At 37.8% G+C, this 22,561-nt stretch overlaps 3 protein-coding genes across 10 annotated transcripts in view; 1 reads left to right on the top strand and 2 right to left on the bottom strand.

Annotated features, from left to right (window-relative positions):
* Window positions 1-22,561, top strand: part of LOC138349497 (uncharacterized) — a 691,637-nt gene that overhangs the window by 428,013 nt on the left and 241,063 nt on the right. The window lies entirely within an intron of this gene.
* Nmnat (nicotinamide mononucleotide adenylyltransferase) overlaps window positions 1-22,561 on the bottom strand; it is an 87,662-nt gene that overhangs the window by 38,381 nt on the left and 26,720 nt on the right. The window contains exon 8 of one of the 8 annotated variants that reach the window (XM_045739590.2): window positions 6,761-6,830. The exons of 6 other annotated variants lie outside the window; for them this stretch is intronic. In XM_045739590.2, coding sequence (XP_045595546.1) covers window positions 6,761-6,830 — 70 coding nt within the window. Of the gene's footprint in view, window positions 1-6,760; window positions 6,831-13,567; window positions 14,574-22,561 lie in introns of those variants that run through there. One more of the 8 variants, XM_069331146.1, reaches the window with a different exon arrangement.
* On the bottom strand, window positions 16,364-22,559 carry LOC138368605 (uncharacterized). The gene has a single exon (XM_069331151.1). It carries the CDS (start codon window positions 22,518-22,520, stop codon window positions 21,564-21,566), a length of 957 nt encoding a protein of 318 aa, XP_069187252.1. The 5' UTR covers window positions 22,521-22,559; the 3' UTR covers window positions 16,364-21,563.

The raw sequence follows: 22,561 nt of genomic DNA, 5'->3' as shown, positions 1-22,561 counted from the left end.
CTCTACTGACAGTTTGTTATCCAAATCCACCCCTAGATCTCATTCTTTATTACAGTTCTTTGTGTAATTACCCGAGTTTAGTTACAGGATGAGAGCTACGCTCATGGTGTCCCGTCTACCCAGCACTCTTTGTCATTTAACGCTATGAAACTACCGATGGTTTTGGCCTCCACCAGCTTCTCACTTAACTTGTTCTGTCTACCACTCTGTTTGCGAAAGTGTGTGTGTGTGTGTGTGTGTGTGTGTGTAATTACCCAAGTGCAGTAACAGGATGAAAGCTATGCTTGTGGTGTTCCGTCTTCCCTATAATCTTTGTCAAATGACATTCTGAAACTTTCAATGGTTTTAGCACCCGCTATCCTCTCATTCCACCACCATCCACTATCTGTCCCATCCCAAAAATTATCCTGACCCCTTCCAAGTGCTATATAGTCATAATGGCTTGGCACTTTCCCTGATAATTCCCTCCATATTTCAATACCCTCTTCAAACTGTTGCAGGTTTCCACAAAATTATGCTAATCATCTTTGCTGATTCTTGCCATGGTCTTTTATGTGATCACATAGCTATTTCTATCCTGCTTAAATTTTGCATGCTCAATACTTCCAACTTCTTCTCACTGCTCTTGTATTTTAGTCTAGGAGCCATTTAGTTGCATGTCTACATTTTTCTAATTAATTTGCTGTTGATGTTTTAGGAGATATGGACACCACACAACTGCTGCATATCCTAGGTTGGCTCTCTCACGGAAATTTTGTTCAGCATTTATTTTAACATTAATTTAAAAGCAAATTTGGAATTAGCAAGAGCAGCATATCCTTATTTTACAATGTCCTTCATGTGCATGCAGCCCCCTAATTAGAGATGCAGAAAGAAAGCTATGCACATGGTGTCCCACCTTTATACCTTGTATCATATGCAGTCTTGAAACTATCTATAGTTTTGGTACATGCAACTTTCCCCTGAAGGCTCTTCCATCTTTTAACTACTATTCTACTTAATAAAAATTGTCTAATATTATCCCTACACCAGTTTTTCTTGAACTCGATACATTTGTCCTCTCATTTTGTTTGGATCTGCTAATAAGGTCACTACTTTATAAATTTACTCCAATCCTGATTTAGATTACCACTCATCTGAGTTCTCATATCCTGTCTGGCAAAACTAGCCCTTAATCATCCCTTGTGCATGTCCTTGATCATTGAATTTTTCAATTACAATACATTTCTCACCTCCAACAGGCCTGGTAATGTATTCAATCATCTTTATGATCATATTTCCTCAAATTCACCTAAGTTCTTTGCTTGATTTGTTATCATCAATGGTATGTCCATTCTCAACTGATCTCCATTTGAGACAGTCATTCATCAGTGAGTCTGGCTCAGGTGCAATATACTATATCAACAAATCATGAGCAGCAGTAAAAAAAACTAACCCACCACTGTCATTTGTCACCAACAAAACCTTTATGATTACTGTGACATATCCCTTTCTGCTATAGTTTGTTGCTCTTTCCTTATTTGTTTTAATGCTAATATTAATAAAAGAATGACAAGGAACACCACTAACTTCTAATATTTATCTGATAATTTCAATATTAATTTGTGATCAATATTATTAAGTTGTGATCATGCTAGGGATATTTTGACGAGATGTTGCCGGTACACCAGTCAATAATCACGATGTCTTTTGTTATAAACTATTGTAAAGGATATAATCTGGGAGTATGCCTTCAAGTATTACATACAGTATATATAAAAGACTGTAAAATGAAAGCTAGATATATATGCAGTATGTGGTAAAAATGTATGCATTAGTTATGCACCTCTAATACTTATGTTTAATCATTGGCATCTATCATGTTGTTGTAGACATGTACTTGTGTTCAATCTTCATGTCTCCTACACTTTATAAAAACTACCTAGTTTTTTATTATCAATATATAGCACATATAATTACAAGGCAAACTGCCTTTTCATAGAAAATACAAGATAACTAATTAACAATACACTTGCAATCGCACCACACTCACAAAACCTGACGGCAGTACTGGTACCTGACGATTCAGAATTTACATAATTGTAGTTGGGTCTACTTAGCAATGGAGCTATGTAAACTTTGTATACAGACCAAAACAAACATCTAACCTAATATAATTATAGCATAATTGCTAAGGTTTTTGGTCACTTTTTCTTTTATATTGTTCTTTAACTAGTAAATAGCAAATACATATTACACGTATAAACCAGTAAATACTAGGACAAAAATATTAAATTTATCATAAGGTACTTTGCTAGACAAAAGGACTAGATGTAATGACACTTTCAACTCAATAGCAATGCCAGCACTTAGTTCGCAGTAAAGAGCAAACAATCACATACATAATCTTATTGCTTATAACTAATCTTGTGAACCATATGCAATATTATCACTACAAATGATGACATTATTGTTAATGTTTTAGAGATGATAGTGATAGGACATGTGACAAAATTGTTTAATATACTGTATAAGAATGGACACATTATAGCTCTATTGTGAATTACATGTTATAATAGAGTCCATCATTATTGCCTATAAATTTTTGTAACAATTGATGGAATAAATCTTTTTGGACAGTAGTGACAAAGAAAGTACAGAACAAGTGGAACAAAAAATCTTGACTTCACAACACCTAGCACCCCGAGAATTTGCAAGAATTATATTTTTGCCAAAAGTTTTATTTTCACAAATTTAGAAAACATAACATTAAAACAATGTTGAATCAACATCATTCACAATTTTATTATAGATCAAATGACAATAATTTTGATTCAATGTCTTTTTTATTCTATAACATTAAGTCAATATATTAATGTTCAAACTGACAATGCATTCCATTCACCCGAGGGTCTAGGAGACTCGGACCGTGGACCCCACCCGCGTGAGGCCGAAGCTCTAGATCGTGGACCGTGGGGTCCGCGGTTTAAGTTTCCCAGAGCTCAGGTGAATGGAATGTTTATTTCCACGGAGGTGTGGATGACAATTTTTATGACAATGCATCATCAATAATTTAAATTCAACAGCAATAACAAGATATCTAAAAAAAATGATCCAATATCACTAACAAAGCCTATAAAATTCACAAACCCACAAAGCAACAAAAATTTGACAGCCCACTGTATGAAAGACTTCCTCACAATGACAAGTTATTGATCATAGTATAGGCTAGTCACTGTCAACGTCAGGAAAGATGCAAACCTTCAACACAGAATGTGTTATTTTAAAAGTAAACATTAACATGCAAATGCAAAGCAGCAAAATGCAATAAATAGCAACAAATTTCAGGATTACACTTAAAATATTAAATACCAAAGAAGATTTCCAGTAATTTTTGCTTTAAATCAGGCAAAAACAAAATTGTATTTACATTGCATTTATATTCTCTGTTTTACTTTTGTGCTGAATACTGTGTGTGTATCCCAAGAGGGCAAGGAAATAGATAGAAAAAGTACAAGAAAATATGCATAGTATTATGCGTGTATATCTACCCCATTTCATTTTGCAAATTCCTAGCAAATTTACCCTTTCTCTATTCTTTTTCTTATATTTATCTTTAGTCCTGTTCCCCACCTCTCCATCCTTATAGGTCCTCCTCTCTTAATTTAATTATTTTTCCAGCAATATTATACTCTCATTTGTCTTGCTCTTCTAATGCTTTAAACTTAAAATTTTTTTTTTTATAAGCATGTAATCCAATCCTGTTTTTTTCTTTGCAACCCTCAGCATTCTGATTTTCCTGTTGCACCTTGTTATTTCCCCCAGTACCCTGTTGTTCCCCTTAGAACTACAGTATTTCCTTCTTGTCTAACACCCTATAGTTTTGCTTGGCACTGTGTTGTCCTCTTCGGACTATGGTATCCTTCACTGCACCCTGTTGTGCAGGGTGCAGGTGAAGATCCATCGGTGTGCATTCAGCACACCGATGGTCCCTTCGGCACTCTGCTGCACCACCTCGATACCCTGCTTTCCTTCTTTGTATTTTGCCATTTTCCTCAGCAGGCTGTTCTCCTGCATGGCACTCTGTTTTCTCTCTCTCGAGGTAAATCACTATCTTCCTCTCTATTTAAACTCTCTAACACCTTCAAAAGTAATTTGCTTGTGCCATCCACACTTCAGTCACCAAAAAAGCTTCCTAATCAATATGACAATTTTTCTGCACATTATCCATGCCCACATCTAAAGGACAACCTGTACTGTTATCCTTTAATTAATACTCTCAACTTTCTGATATACGGAATGAAAACCATTATCACTATACTGTACTAAGTGCCTGTCATTATTTTTCAACTTATACTTACTTTACTAGTCATTAAAGTATATTCATACAACTTAACATTAATTTCCAATAAAGGTCTTAATTTAAATTACTAAAATATCAATGATGTACTGAATTGTGTTAAGTATAATTCATAATTACATTACATTTTTAATTTAAGACTTAATAATATTTGATGAGCAAGCACACACACACTAAAACTTTGCATTATAAAGCTGTGGAGTAATAGAGTGGGGGGTGTGGGTGGTAAAAGGAATACTTATAGTTTAGAAACAAAGAGCAGTAACGAAAAAAATTATGGTTCAGAACCCATATCCCTGGACTGGAAACAAGAGAGTGCATATAGAATAAGTTCCATGAGGAACATACGTATTAACCTTCAAATTGTGGTTATTGTCATACGTTGACTTATGGGGTAACGCAATCATCATACGTTGATCTAAATTATTATTGTCTGGGTTTTATACCAATGATGTTCATATGGATTTATTATTTCAATATCGACGTAGTGGAGTTTACCTAGGCCCATTGAAAATCCTGCTATGATTACTTACTATACAAATGCAGTTACAATATCATCACAACACAAAGGTTACTATGCAATGTTTTAATTGCCATGATATAAAATTTCAATATGTATATTGATTATGTTCATAAGGTTTTCACAACTGTATATGATCGTAATTAAGTACAGTATCCAGGTCAACCAATCATCATTTGAACACCATAATAAGGGAATTACAAATGGCCTATTGGCCCATACAAGGCAGCTCCAACCCACACAAAATCATTCATATATGGGATAATCTGCCCATATGAGGATACAAACAGCTGCTGCCTCATACAGGCCAATAGGCCTTCTGCAGACCTCTTAGTTCTTGTGTTTTTACTGATACATATACAGTATAGATACAGTACGTACTGTACATTAATTCATTTATACATATATTCACTGTTGGCCTAAATACATTATCCTTAGTGTCAGTAATGTACTCAATCTGTGTTTTTGTAAATTACATGAACATAAATCTAGTTATTCAAAACAAATATTATAATGGATGAACTAAAAAGTGAAGAAGGAAAAAAAGTACTGTAATTATCAAAAGAAGGCACCAAGCCAGGAAGGCTATGTAGCACCATCAAATGTGTGGGATATTCATAGGGCGCTAAATATCACTAAGGATGCCAATACGAGAACAAAAGTGCATAAGGCGAACAATATTGAAGGTATCCAAATCACCAAGAATTCTATTGAGGAACAAGTGACCGCAAGGGACGGTCGGGTAGCAAGACACACGCACGTCCTGGAAGTTCAGACATTCAACAAGGATATGCACGACCATAAGAGGGACAATGCAGTTTAGACAATAAGGAGCAGGGCAGTGCTCAATTAAGTGCCCATGAGTTAAGCGTGTATGGCCAAGACGTAACCTCGCAAGAGCCGTTTCCCACCGCCGGTTATGGTGGTAGGAGGAAGGCCATGGGGACACGCTACCCTTAAAACCACACAGCTTGTTACCAGTAACAGAAGACCAACAACCCTGCCAATGGGCAAGGATTGAGGAATGCATAACTGGGTAGAAGTCGGAATAGGGGATACCTTTACGGGAGATAGGACAAGTGCGGACAACCTCCTTACTGGCAGCGTCCGCACGCTCATTTAAGGATAGACACCAATATGGCTGGGAACCCAGCAAAACTCCACTGTCTTAAATCTACTGGAGATAAGAAACAGCCAATGATGAATTTTGACTACTACAGGATGGACTAGATTAAAGGACTCAAGAGCCATGAGGACACTGCAAGAGTCAACTACAACAACAAAGGAGGGTTGACAACGAGAAAGCAGTTGACAAAGAGCATACAAAATGGCATAAAGTTCCGCCGTGAAAATGCTAATCTCTGGAGACAGGCAACACATATATGTGCGATCAGGTAAAACAACAGAGTAGCCTACCTCATCTTAGAAAGTATAGAAATGATCATAGAAATATCCAAGGTCAACCAAGACTGAAGTCTTCTGCTACATGCTGCTGTGCCAGCAAGCTGCGAGGTCTGGCATTGACAGATCCAGCTGGGCACATCACCCACCAACTTTCTACAGCTCACCTAACAAGTAAATACTGTACGTAGATATTTAAGCCATTTCAATTTTTCCTTATATGTTGCATCCAAATTAATCATTCGATATGCATTTTATTATGCTTTAATTTTTTGTACAGTTGCAGACATGCATTGATATCTATAGCTGCACGTTAAGTATTAAGCTGTACAGGTATAATATTTAAATGGGGTTGCCAGGAAGTTTGTATATCATGAAGGCCATGAGAAGGTAAGTATCCAAGGAACAAAGCACAAGTGTTGTATACAGATATGCAAAAATATTACACATTTAGAGGTAATGCTCCTGGTTTATTCATTTACAGTCTTTTTATTTCTTACCACTATTTTGTTCTTAATCTGCAAACCTGCAATACCTCGACACTGAAGAAAGGGGCTGCCCTTGGAAGTGCTGTGGTAGGAAATGTAAAGAAAATCCTAAAAATATAGTTTCCTTTGACTATTGAGTATTACATCCATTAACAACTAATATTTTAGACCCAATGTACCTAAATTTACCCAATGGCCACCATTTCTAGTGGCCTCAATTGGAACAGGAAGCCAGCAACTTATCAAAGGTCCCAGCATTTTTCCTGGGAATTTTTTCCTTTTGAATTTACACTAGATTAAAATGGAACACTTCAGGGGCTTCAGCATCCTCTCCATCTCTTTTCCTCTTTTACTTTTGGTCTTCCCCTAATTTTCATGTTCTTTCTAAACCAACTTTTTTTTTGTTAGTGTATAATAAAGACAAAATTTGCTTATGCATAACCAAATAAAAATGGAAAAGTGTTTGATCAGTTTGTCACACAATGCTCTCATCTCACATGAATACCTGCATGTATTTGTATATACTGCACAAGTAAATTTGCTTAGAAAAATGACTTCATATTTACTATAAGTTCCTGCCTATTTCATTAAAAATGCAGAGTTCAAAGTTTTAAGGCTTAAACATATTTGACATTGTAATTTTATCATCGGCATGTAATATCAATCAATTAATGTGCACATTCATTTATTAAGTCTCTAAGTATGAACACAATTTGTGAAATACAGAAATCTCAGCATGGTGGAAAACAAGAACTGGTTAGTGGCACCACTGAATGATGTGGGATAAACTACTACTGTTACTTTCCTGACACATTTGCTCTCTAATCATTCCAAACTGTGTAGATCTCTATTTTGAACTTACTTGCTATTTTCCTTCCCCAAGATGATGCAGTGTTGTGTCTAACATTAAATTAACATGGGCAGCAGGAATTAGAAGCAAGATAATTATGGGGACAAAGCACTAAACTAGTATGCTATCCCTTCCATAGGATATGTCCCCCTATATCCCTTCCAGTGATATAGGAACAAGGATCTGGGATAAGACAGAGGGACAAAACGGTACCAATTACTGTACTGTACTTGGACTGCTGGGGATCAAATGTTGACATGCAATTAGCATGGCTGTCACTGTACCAACTAATCCAAGTGGTTAGCTGCAGTTACTACAAGGATCACACCACTCTGACAAAGTGTATAAATTTTCATGCCATCATGAATTGAATAATTTGTAAATTCTGTAATTTTGAGTTAACAGTTTTCTAAAATATGGTAAGGAAATAGAAACCCAAATGTATCTATTTAAAACTGCAGCCAGAAATATAAATTATATACTGTACTGCACAAAGTAACCTCGGGCTCTCATCATATTCCTCTATTCCTCCACTACATTTGATTTACAGCTCTCATCATATTTATCCACTACATTTGATTCACAGCTCTCATCATATTCATCCACTACATTTGATTCACAGCTCTCATCATATTCATCCACTACATTTGATTCACAGCTCTCATCATATTCATCCACTACATTTGATTCACAGCTCTCATCATATTCATCCACTACATTTGATTCAGTCCTCTCATAATATCCATTCACTACATTTGATTCACTGCTCTCATCCTATTCATCCACTACATTTGATTCACTGCTCTCATCATATCCATTCACTACATTTGTTTTTTTTTTTGTTTTTTTTTTTGAGATATATACAAGAGTTGTTACATTCTTGTACAGCCACTAGTACGCGTAGCGTTTCAGGCAGGTCCCTGGAATACGATCCCCGCCGCGAAGAATCGTTGTTACAACCAAGTACACGTTTTACTGTTGCGTTAAACAGAGGCTACAGTTAAGGATTTGCTTTGATTTGTTATTTGATTCACTGCTCTCATCATATTCATCCAATATATTTGAATCACTGCTCTCTCCACATATACAGTACTCCTATTTATCGCTCCACACTATTTTGGTTGATACCACAAATGTGATATGAAAGGAGGAAAATACAGGACATAAATCAATTACCAAAAATCATCTCTTTGAATTTGCATGAAGCACCTTCGTGACAACTTGAGACATTGTGTGGATCCTCATAATCCCCCAAAAATTCCTTTCCTTAGGATTTTTTCCATGAGCTTGCAGATGCAAATGCAACCGATCAGGCCGATAATTTTCTGCCGAGCGTTTTCTACCTTTTCTTGAAGATAGGGGCAACATTTGCATATTTTCAATTTACAGGAACTATTCCTTGGTCTAGAGATTTTCTGAATACTGGTAGTAGTTTCAGTGGGAAAGCAGCCCATCCTCCAAACAAAGACCCAAAAGTGATTCCATGCACCCGCCAAACCCCGTTTATGAATGAAAAATGGTTTACACACGACTCGCAACTGATTTTGTTCGAACACTTCTGGAACAAGTGCTTCACTGACGAATTTTGTTCGAACCACAACGCTGTAAATGCTTCACCCACGTACTACAAATACAAATAATCACCAATAGAACCTAAACACCTAACCTAACCTATACCTATATATGCACAATGTGCTAATATATAATATTAATTTATATTTGAGAAAATTCCTGTTTCGAATGAACAGCATGGAAAAATTTATGAATGCTTCAGTGGGATCAACCGCTGGATATAATGGACTTGAGTTGAAGATGGGTTGGGGGAAGATAGTTCTTCTGCCAGTTCCTTTACGCCTTTCGATTGAATTCCTTCCACACCTTGGGCTTTTGAATCATTACTGTGTTAATGCTCTTCCCGATTGTTTTGTATGTTATGGGAATATCCCCCAAGTCATTCTCTTCTACTTCAAACATTTGTGGCCATTTTTTTTTTTTTTTTTTTTTGAGATATATACAAGAGTTGTTACATTCTTGTACAGCCACTAGTATGCGTAGCGTTTCAGGCAGGTCCCTGGAATACGATCCCCGCCGCGAAGAATCGTTGTTACAACCAAGTACACATTTTACTGTTGCGTTAAACAGAGGCTACAGTTAAGGATTTGCGCCCAGTAAATCCTCCCCGGCCAGGATACGAACCCATGACAAAGCGCTCGCGGAACGCCAGGCGAGTGTCTTGCCACTACATCACGGAGATATTGGGATACTGTTTAATCTTTCTAGTGAACACTGATGTAAAGTATTCATTCAGTGTTGGCTGCTTTTTTATTAATTATAACATGGTTAGCCATATTTTAAGGACCCTACCAATTCTTAGCTGTTTCACTCTTTGTGTGATTCCAGGTGGATTGAAACTGGCTCCAGAGGTTTCGCTTTGTTATAGCTCTTTTTACTGCCCCTGTCATCTATCCACTGTAGTTCTTTTACATTTCCTTCTCTTACTTGGAATGTATTTTTGAAGAAGTTCAGTGATAATCATTTTGAAATTTTCACATGATGCTTCCGTGTCCTGATCTATTAACACTACCCTCAGGACTAAAGCAGGAGTTTTGCAACTCCTGTCTCATTCTATGATAGTCTTCTTAAAGGTAGTTTAGAAAATCATCATCCTGGATCTTTATATGGATTTCTCTAATTGTATTCCATCTTAGAATATCATGGTCACATGAAGAAACAAAGGGAATATGATCACAACATACAAGATACTGAAAAGAATGGACAAGATGGATAGAAATAAGCATGGCTAATAGAAATCTGACTATGGAATCTTTCTGAATATTATACATAGCATATGTTGGAGCAGACCTAGAGTATGCAGCTCCAGCATGATACCTCTCACATGATAAACATGAAAATTTAGAATGTTCAAAGACTTCTCACTGCCAGAGAAGTCTTTGTGTTCTGTGTATATGAAGTCACAGGAATAAAACCAATGAATTATGAGAATAGGCTAAGCAAAATAAAACAAAGAACATTATTCAGAGAGAGGCATTAGAGACAATATGTACAAGATGCTGCAGAGAAAGAAAGTGAATACACAGTCTTTTCCAGGTGAGCGATAACAGAATGGGATAGTACAAATGCAATCTGGGAACACAAATGAGTCAGAGAAATGCAGGTAGATACTTTGTATGAAGTGAGCAGAAGTACAAAAGTTGAAACATCTACAATTTACAGCGTCACAAAGTATGACAGAACAAGATAGTCTAGAGAAACCAATTGAATCAGTTAGAATAGCTATGAGGTGGGACTCTAAGAGCTGGAGCCAATTTCTTATTGGCATAAATATGTACTGTAATTACAATCTAAAACATATCCATCCTCTAAAACACACTCGCTGAGAACACATTCCTACTCACAAACCCTTCAGTTCACCTGCATTCCTGTCATTCATTCACCCAAACACATACCTACATATTATTCTCACACATACATAACATTTATCTTACTTTTTACACCATTTATTCTTTTCAAAATTAAGTGCAGTATTGTATTTGTGTGAGGGCAAACCAATCTCCCCTTTTTCTCACACGTCCTTAGTTTGCATTTGCAGATTTAACATTTATGAGTGACTTACAAATGTAAGTCAAATGTAAATTGCACTGTACAGTGCAATATAAAGATCCTCCGTATTTGAAGGGGGAAGGGGGATACATTTGTAGATATAGGAGGCATCCATCTATCTCAAGACACTGTAGTTGCGCTCTGGTTGTTGGTATGGAGTGGCCTCTCCAGGGCGCGAAGCCAGGGTAGGTTGATACGGAGGAGAAGTTGTTACCCAAGCAGCAGGTCCCCCCCCCCCCCTCTCCACAGCGCTGAAAGTCTCCAATGAAAAGGCAAACACTAATACTATTGGTTCCAGCGCCATTGAAGGAACTGAGAGCTCCGGAGTTGACCTCAAGTTGGTGAAAGAAGGCACAGGGACTCCAAACTCAGACCGCCGTGGTTGGGGTCGAACCACCCCAGCAAGGGCAAGAACGACCCAGCCACTTGAAGCAGAGCCTGGGCCGCATGAGCCCCAGGTTCACCCAGCAGTAACTTGGTACTGTACTTGGTTATTATCTGATTGGCAAGTCATGTTCAAGAGAAAACTAGTAGGGTAAGAGTCACCATGAGCTATGGGAAAGAGACGCTCTCAGCCTTCTAGCAAGAAGACTTACCCATTTTCTGGGTGAGCCCCGCAGGCTCCCTGGAGCTATCAGACTGATATGCGATATATTAGTCTAGGGCATTAGTCAATAGAGTTCAGCCTACCAGGGACCATGAGTCAGAACCTGGCCACCCTCAGAGGCACAGGGAGCAATGGTTTCTGGAAACCCCCATGTGATTGGGGATATTCTGCCATCGACTAGGGGTTAGGCACCCAGAAAGGTAGGTGTAACAAAACAAATCCCGCTTGGTAAGAAAATTGCAACCGAAAACCGAACAAGGTGGCAGAACTTTCCAACTCTCTAGGAGACAAGCACTCCACCGCCGCCACTATTCCGCACAACCCCCCCCTCCCCCACACGAAGGGGGAGGGGGTGAGCCCTCCAAGGAAAGATCACCACTGTTCTCCCCCCCTTGTTCTCCAATGGGTGGTGGGGAGGAGAACACCACTAAGGAAAAACACTGTCAAGAAATCAAGGCCAGAGTTGACGACCACCCCAGATCGCATCAGCCAACGAACTGGGGGATGGAGCAGCTGGCGCGGGGATCCGGGGATCCACACAGAACTTTATGATGCTGCACAATGCATCAAGCTGTGGATTTTCAAAGTGCTGCACCATACTGTCCAACACAATGAACAATATAAATCAATGAATTGGCTAATAAAAGGTTACTCAATCTGCCACCCATCTGATAGTCTTGAGAGCAAAACCATGGTTGCCAAGGCAAGAGCTATCAGCATTCCCTAACCCTATGTTGTCATACCCTCTGCAGCAACAAGATTAGAGAAGCCTTGAAGCAAAACCAAGGTGTGACCTACTGAAAAACATAACAGCCCACAATCACACACAACAGTGAGGAAACATAGCTGAAGGCACCTAGTTCCCAGCACCAATCACATCTGCTCTAGGATAATATACCAGAGGACCACTAATGAATAATACAAGCTCACCAAGCAAATCACTGATGAGTGTTGCCAACTATAAATACTCCAGTGAATAAAAAAAAAATATTCACAGATTTGTAAATGCCCAAACATCAAAATTTATTCTAAAAGCATGGACCTCCTGAGCACAGAAACTAGATTTCAATAGATGAACAAACAATAGTACAGTATATTCACAATATACTATTGTATATTGTATATTACTATACTATATATAACAATAGTATAGTATAGGAACAATATATTCTATTTTCCACAACACCTAGCAGATAATATAAATTCTTGTTATAAGAAATAATAACTATCGTTCTATATGTTCAATATCACCTTTAATCTGGTTCTCTGGTTGTTGTTCTGATACACAAAAAGTCCTGAATGAGAGATGACTTGATGTGAGGGACCATGTTGTGGTACCAGATGCTGCCATCTGCTAGCACGATAGCTAGCTCGTGAGCCAACCAATAGTTTGATGGAGTGATCTTAGGCAATTTCAGGGTTGTCAAGGAACTGTAAAGGCTTTGAGTGTGAATGATCCAAGTTTTCTACAGCTCATTTTAGCTGAATGATATCCTGCAATGTTTCCTAGCATGACTGCAACCCTGCAATGCTTCCTAGTATGACTGCAACCCTGCAAGGAACCATTGGAATGTTTCCATAGCGACATTCGAGGTTCTGTCGCTATGGAACCATTGGAATGTTTCCATAGCGACAGAACCTCGAATGTCACCTTGCACGACGGCACAATTTGCTTCCCTAAGATGTCTTAATTTTACCCCCATAGATGAACAAGTGGGATAACTCAGAAAAAGTTCTAACAAAAGCTTTACCAGGTGATACCTATCATTTACTATACAGGTTATTATAAAAATATACTATGAAACTATTTTGTATACATCTTATTCTAATGTACAGTATATTCTATTTTCCAAACACCTAACAGATAATTTAAATTCTTGTTGTAAGAAATAGTACCTATGCAGCTATCATTCAATATGGAACACACTTATTCACAGATTGAACTGTTAAATTATTTCTCTTTTGATATCATTCAGTACATTCCTCACACTGTTGAGATTTTTGTATTCTGAAATTGCTTTTTACATTGAATCACAAAAAATTAAGTTTGCTAGATACCTTCTATAGTCTTAAAAACTTGTGCAAATATTCGGCTCTACTATAATAAAAAAAATTTAGATGGATTGATAATAAAATACTTGATTTATTTTATGTACAGTTCAATACTGTACTGCACACACCTCTTGGTACAGTATAATGTAGGAATGTAGCAAAACTACAGTACTGTACCTATATAGTTTTGTTATGCAACACAATACCATTGCACTATACAATCACAGCCTCCATTATGCTCATTAACTAATTATAGCCTCTCTTATGTCATCAACCAATCAAAGACAGCTTAGGTTCTCCAGCACTACACATTCCTAAGTCCACTTCTGTTTATCATTATCTATGGATAAACAAATTTATTGAATGAAAATGTAAACAATAATAATGACCTAGGGAGGTTAACTTCTAGTGAGATAATGTAAGGTAATCTTAATCATTACCGAGCAACTCTTGGCCAGCTTCTCTAATATAAAAGATCTCGACTGGACCGGATACAGTTTCACAGCTCACTTCACTGGAATATGCTTCTCTATCATTTTAATCTTTGTAACATAATGAATACAAATATTAAATATTAAATGATTAGTAAGCCCACTTGAGAGTTTAGCAGTTTTGTCACACTGAGGGTCTCGTCCAGCTGCTGTGCTGCTATTTATAATACTGTAGGTATACACTCCAACCTCTCTCCGCCATTTCTGTCACATGCATTATATTATTTATTACCTTATAATGATACAGTATTTACTTATATAACAAATTATTGTCAAAACAAAAATTATGAAATAGTATATATAATTATTTGTGCAAATGGCATGAGCTGTAGATCCAAGCAAATTTTCCCAGTAAGTATAATAGCAAGATTACGAGAACTTTCTGCTTTGTGAATGTTGCAGAAATATGGCCTAATGAAGTTGTGAAGGCTTATTGTATTCAGAAACTATTTTCTACACCATTATTCAGATCACAATCCTGCCACCATTATAACTTTCTTGGTTACTTTTCCATAATAAAATAATAGTTTATAATAAAATTACAGCCAAAGCACTATTTGAACTTGAAACAAATTATAGTATTTATATCATTCTACTGCATATTATAATACATTTAGCTATTGTACCATCTTGTTAGCTCTGCTATCACAAGCTAATCCAGACAAATTTAAAATCTTGTACTACTTACAGTATTTAAGCATTGCCAAGATAACAAATAAGTAGTACCTGCAACCTGCTATCATTTAAGATTCAATATAAAGAGATTCTGTACCAATCACATTTCTTATTATAATGAACTACAGAAAATGATGAAGTTTGTCCAATCTTTAACAAATTCTCTTTATTAGTATTTAAATGAATAATGTTATGTACTTTTGGCTTCACTACATAATAACCTTAAAGATCATACACAGTAGAATGAAAACTGAATCCAATATGCAATAGAACTAATGTAGCTCCAGTGTCAAGCTGTGAGAGAGCTTTCATCACAACATTACATATACAGCTTATGACTTCTACTCCATTATACTGTACTTCAACAAATTATTCCAAGTAACTTCTTTGTAATGTAATTTGAATATTTCTTTTGGTTTCAATCATTTAAAAAATGTAATTTAAACTTTTCTTCAAATACTGTACACACATTTTTAACAAAAATGATCATAATTCATGTGACCTTAAAATAATATTAACATATTTGATTATGGTTAAAATTATTTTAATTTACTGCCCAAGTTGTTTCTTTCCAATTTCCCACTTTGTGACCAATACGCCTTAATTTATATCCTCTGACGTCATAAATATTTACAACAGTACAATACAAGACAGAAATAAAAATAAGAAAAACATATTTGATTTTCTTCAAATTTGAGTAAATTCCATTACGAGAATATTATTTATTATGCTTTCCTTCACCAGACTAAAGACAGGTCTGTGACACGGAGCAATAAAGTGACCACCGCTGTAACGGATTCCACTTGTTCATGCATTAAACACGAACCGTTCAGTCAACATCTCTGGTACAATGGCAGAAAACTTAAAGCGTTAATGCCAAGCATGGTTGTGTCTGGCTCACCAGAGCTCTCACAAACACACGGCCAAAAACTGTGCCAAAAACTATTACAGTACATGAATCAACAAAATATATTACCTAAAACAAATTTTATTTGTTTTACTTATATTGATATTACAACATGAACAAGAGTATATTCCATCATTTGCACTAATAAAAACATAAATGTTTTTAAACATTTATTTGTTTAAAAAACAAACTTAGGAAAAGTAGTGAAGATCTTGACTGTTGCAATAAAAATTACCAAGGTCATGAGCAACAAAATTTTCTCCCGCAATGTACTGGATGTAACATGAATCACTCCATTTTACCAGAGTTGCACTGTACTGTGTACAAATTTTAGGCAAATTTGTTTTTGAGTGCATTTTTCTTGGTGTGATACCATTATGACTTTCTAAGAGGGAAGCAATCAGTTATAGCAAAATTTTTGTTTGTCTATTTCAATAATACAAAATTCCATATAAGCCATTTGAAATTATAACATATACGCTATATTTTGTTCAGTAAAATAGCTTTTTATAACTATAAATTCTGTACTCTTTCAAATGCAGCGTGGTTTTAGTACACCGTATTATATTTTGTAGTTGATGAGGAAGACTGGTATTTCCTTAAAGAAAAAATGAGCCAAGTCCTATGATGAACTTACCTTTTCAAATGTTACCAAAAATGCAAATATATTCAATCGATTGTCAGTGTTCGTAAACTTAACATTTTCTAACAAAGTTTGCAAAGATGGGATATGTAAATGTCATGTACTGTGGAAAGTATGAAGTGATGTGTCAAGTAACAAGAGTAATATTGCATCAATATTATAACTTAACCAGTATTTCAACAAGATGCAAGGTGTAACAATAAGAAAAGCATAAACGTAAAGCAAGTACCAAATTCACTTGCAAGCACAAAGACATACAAGATCATTTTTAAGGATTAATCTTATATGAAAGCCCTCAGAATCAGTTTTGTGGATATAATTCTGCACAAGTAAAAATGTAATAATATTAATGGGACTTTTGTGTTCACGTCATACTATTTTTGCACCAACCATCAACAACAGTTGTTCATAGCAATACTGAATATCTAGTATTGTATATCGAGTCTTTTTATTACAAAAACTAAGTACAGTACAGTGTTGCATTGGAGACAAATAATAAAAAGTGGAAGACTGGTTCTTATATACTGGAGATTGAATCATGGAAAACTGCTATTAACATTCTGGTTTTACAGAGAGAATCTCAATCATTATAGACATGAAAATAGGACTTGGAAGAACACAAATAAATCTGGTGTGAAATATCAATAAGAAAACTAGTTGGAGCGGTGCAGGAATTTGATCCCGAGTCCTGGTGAATACCAGATGCAAGTGTTAACTCACTAGGTCATGACATGACAAAAGGTATTCATCCTAGGACTCGTAGAGTCCACTAAGGAAGTCTGGAGGCCCCCAGCTCTTGTCCTAACCTGGGCTTGGTGGGTTAAGGTGCATATCTGATTTTCACCAGGATGCTGGTTCAAATCCCCCACACTGCTCCAACTGATTTTCTCAAGATTTGGAAGACTTTTTACAACATGGACCAGAGTTGTGGAAATCATAAGACCACAGATTCGAACTAGAAAAAATATATATTGTAGGAAAAGGAGGGACTGAAAAGTAAGAGCTAGATACTTATTACTGATGGAAGACATGCTTATGTAATGTATCAAGCAAATATGTAATAAGGGATCTGGTACCAATTACCCAAGCAAACGGTAAGGGTGAATATTATTACTGTATATAGAGGATTGTAAAGTTGTCTAAAAACCATAAATAAAGGTTGGTAAATTGAAAAGTAACTGGTATATGGAATGCTGTACTTGAATTGGAATAATATCAATAATATTACTATGGTATTGGTAACTGATATTATTGATGGTTGATACCTGTCAATGGCTAATATATTTTCCAAAGAGAATACCATACTTGTAAAGAAAAAAAAAAAAGAGCCCATCAGGTAACTGAAATTCAAATTAATCATTTGAGTTTTGCTGAGAGAATACTTTAAGGTAAAGGCTTTCATCAAGTACAAAGGAAAAATTCATTTTAAAGAGCGACGACCAAAAACTTAAGAACGAACACCTAAGTAAAAATAAACAGTACAGTATAAAGCAAGAATTATAACAACCACACCTTTAATTATATGCTAAAAAGATATTTTATTAGGATACATGAAAAGAAATTTAATCTATGATAGCTGTGGTAGGTATGCTGAGAAACTCAGCAGTCAACTATATGCAGAGAAGAAAGTCAATAAAATATTTAATTGGCCTTTGAACCCCAACAAAATTCTGAACAACTTCATTGAAGATAATTTGTGTGCGATTTGTGTATACGTAAAGGTAAATGTACGTGCATGTACATGCATCACCTACTCCTTATATTTGCATGGAAGACACACAGTAATACTTCAGTTTCAAATTAAAAATAATAAAAGAGAATGAATTAAAAAGATGCCTAAAGAAAGAAAAAATAATTTGTAAGGCAGAGAAGTATATAAAAAACTAGCGCTGAATGTAATGAAACACCATTTTCTGGGCGAGCCCCGGAGGCTCCCTGGAGCTATCGGGCTAATGTGTGATATATTAAACCAGGACATTAGTCTACGGAGTTCGACCTACCAAGGATCTGCCACTCAGAGAGGTTACAGGGAGCAATGGCCCTAAAAACCCCCGTAGTTGGGGGGTTTTTCCTTATCTGCCATCGACCAGAGTTAGGCACCCAGAAAGGTAGGCATAGCAAAACAAACCTCACATGCTAAGAAAAGTACAAAGAAAAACCAAATAGAGAGAAGAACTCCCTCCAATCCCAAGGAAACAAGGAAACAAGCAAACATCACACTCCACTGCTGCACTGCTCGTCCCCCCTCTCCGAGAGGGGGAGGTGGGAGCCCCGGACCTCCCCGTGCCGGCTACTCAGCACTCTAGTTCCGAAGCTAAGCATCAAACAACGTGAAAAACCGCCGACCGGAGCGAGGGAGGGTTGCCAGAGAGCCTCCGGGGCTCATCCCGAAAATGGCATTTCATTACATTCAACGCTGGTTTTCTGTGGGGAACTCCTTCTGCTCCATCAAGCTACATAACCAAAGATAATGAAAAGAGAAACATACCCGCCGCCACAAACTTGATGCGAAGTCAAGACAACTGGCTGCATCCTGCGACCCAAAGCAACACAGGAACGCCGAGGAGCAGGAATGTTAACCAAATAATGGGCAGCCAGGACCCTGTTCGACCTCCAAAATCCCTGCGCACGAATATCAGCCTAAGACACGATGCCAAACACGGCAGCCAATGCAACAAACTTCGCGAGTCCGAAACTTCACGAAAACGAGTCCCAAACAAGACCCAGCCAGGTCCGAACCTGGGACATTACCAGATGGAACTTCCTCCAGTACACCAGGAACCCGAAACAGGCATGCTAGGAAAGAACCACACCCATAGCGAGCAGACAAGCAGACCGACTAGGAGCCCACACCAGCCAGTCGTCGAGGTAGGCCAAGACCCGAACCCCTAGCAAGTGCAGACGAGTCACCATGACCTGGGTAAGACGCGTGAATACGCGAGGTGCCAGATTCAAGCCAAAAGGAAGGCAATGAAAGCAGTAAGCCTGAGCCTGGCAACCCACCACGAAACCTAACCAGTCCCTGAACCGTGGATGAATAGGAACGTACCAATACGCGTCCTTGAGGTCCAGGGACACCATACAGGCACCCGGCTGGGTGTAAAATTTGTAAAAGTGGTGACTGTCACCCTGAGACAAGGGCACACAACAACCTTCATACCCGCACAAGGTGGGCTGGAACTCGGAAAACGCCTCTATAGGTCCACCAAGCCCCGACAGTTTTCCAGAGCCCGAAGACTGACTGCTACAGGAAGCCCAGGCAAGGTGTTGCTAACTGGTTAAGACCCAAAGCTAACAAGGGTGAAAATCAAAATGCTGAAGCCCCTGCAATGTGTACAATCACGGGGGCCTAGCAGAGGGCCACCAAAATAATAAAAATTTAACTATAGCCATATCAGGCAGACCCCCACCAGGCAAAAAAAACAAAAAGAAAAATCCTGCAAAAGTACAACATCCCCAGAGGAAACAGGAACTGGCTGCTGCATAGGTTGGCAGGCTGCACAACACCTTGATGCCCCAACCAGCAGGATGCCATTCACAACCCAAGGCCAAACAAAGACCACAAAACCCCCTAGCTGGCCCCAAGGGTGGGGTAAATGCCAAGCAGCAAAAACCCCAATGGAAATGGTTTCCTGAATACACCAAGGAAGGGAACCCTAATAGGCAAGGGCAGTACTCACAGGGTGCCTAGGAAAGGAAGCCCCTAAGCGCATCCAGCCCCAGCACTGATGAGGACACGTGGACACCACACACAACAACACTGCAGAGGTTGCCACGAAGGTAAAACCCCGCCCATTGAAATTGAGCCCAGAGAAGACATCCACCCTGGACCACATTTGCTAATCAACTGAAGTGCTGGGTGGCCGGTGCGGGAAGATCCGAGGTTCTCCTCTTTCCCTCTCAGGGAGAGGAGGGATGCGCGGATGAGCGGCGCAGCAGTGGAGTGTGACGTTTGCTCGTTTGCTTGTTTCCATGAGATTGGAGGGAGTTCTACCTCACTATTCATTTTTTGGGGGGGACTTTTCTTACCATGTGGGGTTTGTTTTGTTATGCCTACCTTTTTTGGGTGCCTAACCCTAGTCAATGGCAGATAAGGAAAACCCCAACTACACGGGGGTTTTCCAGGGCCATTGCTTCCTGCAACCTCTCTGAAGGGGCCAGGTTCTGGCTCATGGTCCCAGGTAGGTCAAACTCCATATACTAATACCCCAGTCTAATATATCGCACATTAGCCTGATGGCTCAAGGGAGCCGAAGGGACTCCCCACAGAAAAGCAATCTATTGTACCACAATCACAACCATTTTCTACTAACATGTGAACGTATCATGCAAAATGTTAAAGCTATAAATTATTTTGACAGTAATAGCACGAAAGAAATCTGGGTCAAAATAATCAACTCTGCCAAGCTTATTATTTCTGCACGACAAATTTAATGCACAACTCATCAAAAGTACTGTAGGCAAAGGGACACTGAATTTGTATAAGTGTATAAATAAGCTTAATTCTATAAGAAATATATTATTCCTTAGCCCTCTCCTGGAAGTGAGTAACCAAGGCAAAGCACTGTTTTTTCAACATTACAAGTAATTTGATTGTACATGATCTATCTAACCAAGAATTTTATAAATGCCATTTTCAATAAATACTGTTACCGGGGGTAATTATTAGTTAAATACAATTCTTTCACAGTTAAAACAACTAATCACATAAGCTTAGTTACATATGCATACAAACCTGTGAAAAATCCAAGATCCTGAAATATTTGTTCAAAGCATCAGTGATGCTAAAATAATGACTAATAAATAACTGTTCCACTAACACCTAAAACTTTAATTTTCAACTTGTTTTTAAATCTTTTACGACACTGACATGCTCAACCGAAGCTAAGAGGTGAGTGACCCAATAGTAGAATCCTAAAACATAGAGAGTGATCACTAAAAGGCAAGCAAAGATAATCAAACCTGAAAGTCAAAACTTCATTTCATACTCATTATCATTTAATAATAAGCCATCAATATCCGAAATTTCAGGGGGTGTAAAACTTTCTGGGGATTTCATTTTTGTAAGGTATTTAGAGTCACCTGATAAAATGAGATTGATTTCCTCTTCATGTGTTAATGTTCTACGAAGATGTCCTAATTCTACATCTTTCAAATCACACGTGTTATCTCTAGCAAATTGTGCATACTGACGCTCTAGTCTCCAATGATTTTGGCTACGTACAGGACTTGGAGATCTATCTCGAGTCTGTTGAAGGGGGAGTGAGGATACTTTATGAATTGATGAAAGATGCTTATTATGCTTAGGAGTCGAGGGTCGTTCTAGAGATCTAGACGTAAACAAATGTTCACCATGCCTGTGGCTTCGTGATCTATCCCATGAAGATGGTACTTCAGTTTTCTTTGGTACATAAGTTAAACACATTTCTGTGTGACTTGGAGATATATGAGTCTTTTTTGAAAGAAGTTCATATATATTTGAGCTTCCATGAGGCATGAAACTAGCTTCTCTTTGCAAGAGAGAAATGTCATCCCTTGCAGACTGAGCCAACTCAAAAGCCTTTTCTGGTTTTAAAGCCCCACTGGACTTAGACCTGCTATGAGAGGTGAATGCTTTCCTAGGTATAGGTATGGGGTCACTTTTAACTGGGCCATCCCTAGGTGAGGTTGAGAAAGATTTAACAAGTGTAGGCTTACATCCAGATGGTGAGGGCCCTCGTGACTGAGGGGCTGATGCCACAGGCAATTTATCTTGTAAATAGTCAACAGTCAAAGTTGACAATTCTAGTTCATCTAAACTATGGGAAGAATTCATATGGTGCAATTCAGAAACTTTACTCTTTTCTTGAGAGGGGAAACATTCGCTAAAAAATTTACTAGGGGTTGGTCTTGGCTTCTCAAAAGGGTCCGCTGGCCTACTATCCATAGCCTCTGCCTTGGCTATTTTTCTGTCTATGGCCTCAGGAC

The sequence above is a fragment of the Procambarus clarkii genome, chromosome 25 (genome assembly GCF_040958095.1).
Source record: "Procambarus clarkii isolate CNS0578487 chromosome 25, FALCON_Pclarkii_2.0, whole genome shotgun sequence".
Taxonomy (NCBI): domain Eukaryota; kingdom Metazoa; phylum Arthropoda; class Malacostraca; order Decapoda; family Cambaridae; genus Procambarus; species Procambarus clarkii.
The sequence above is the reverse complement of the archived record's forward strand: the minus strand, read 5'-3'. Positions and strand labels throughout refer to the sequence as shown.

Coding starts and splice junctions, on each gene's coding strand:
- LOC138368605 (XM_069331151.1), bottom strand. CDS start 22,520: ATGGATAGTAGGCCAGCGGACCCTTTTGAGAAGCCAAGACCAACCCCT.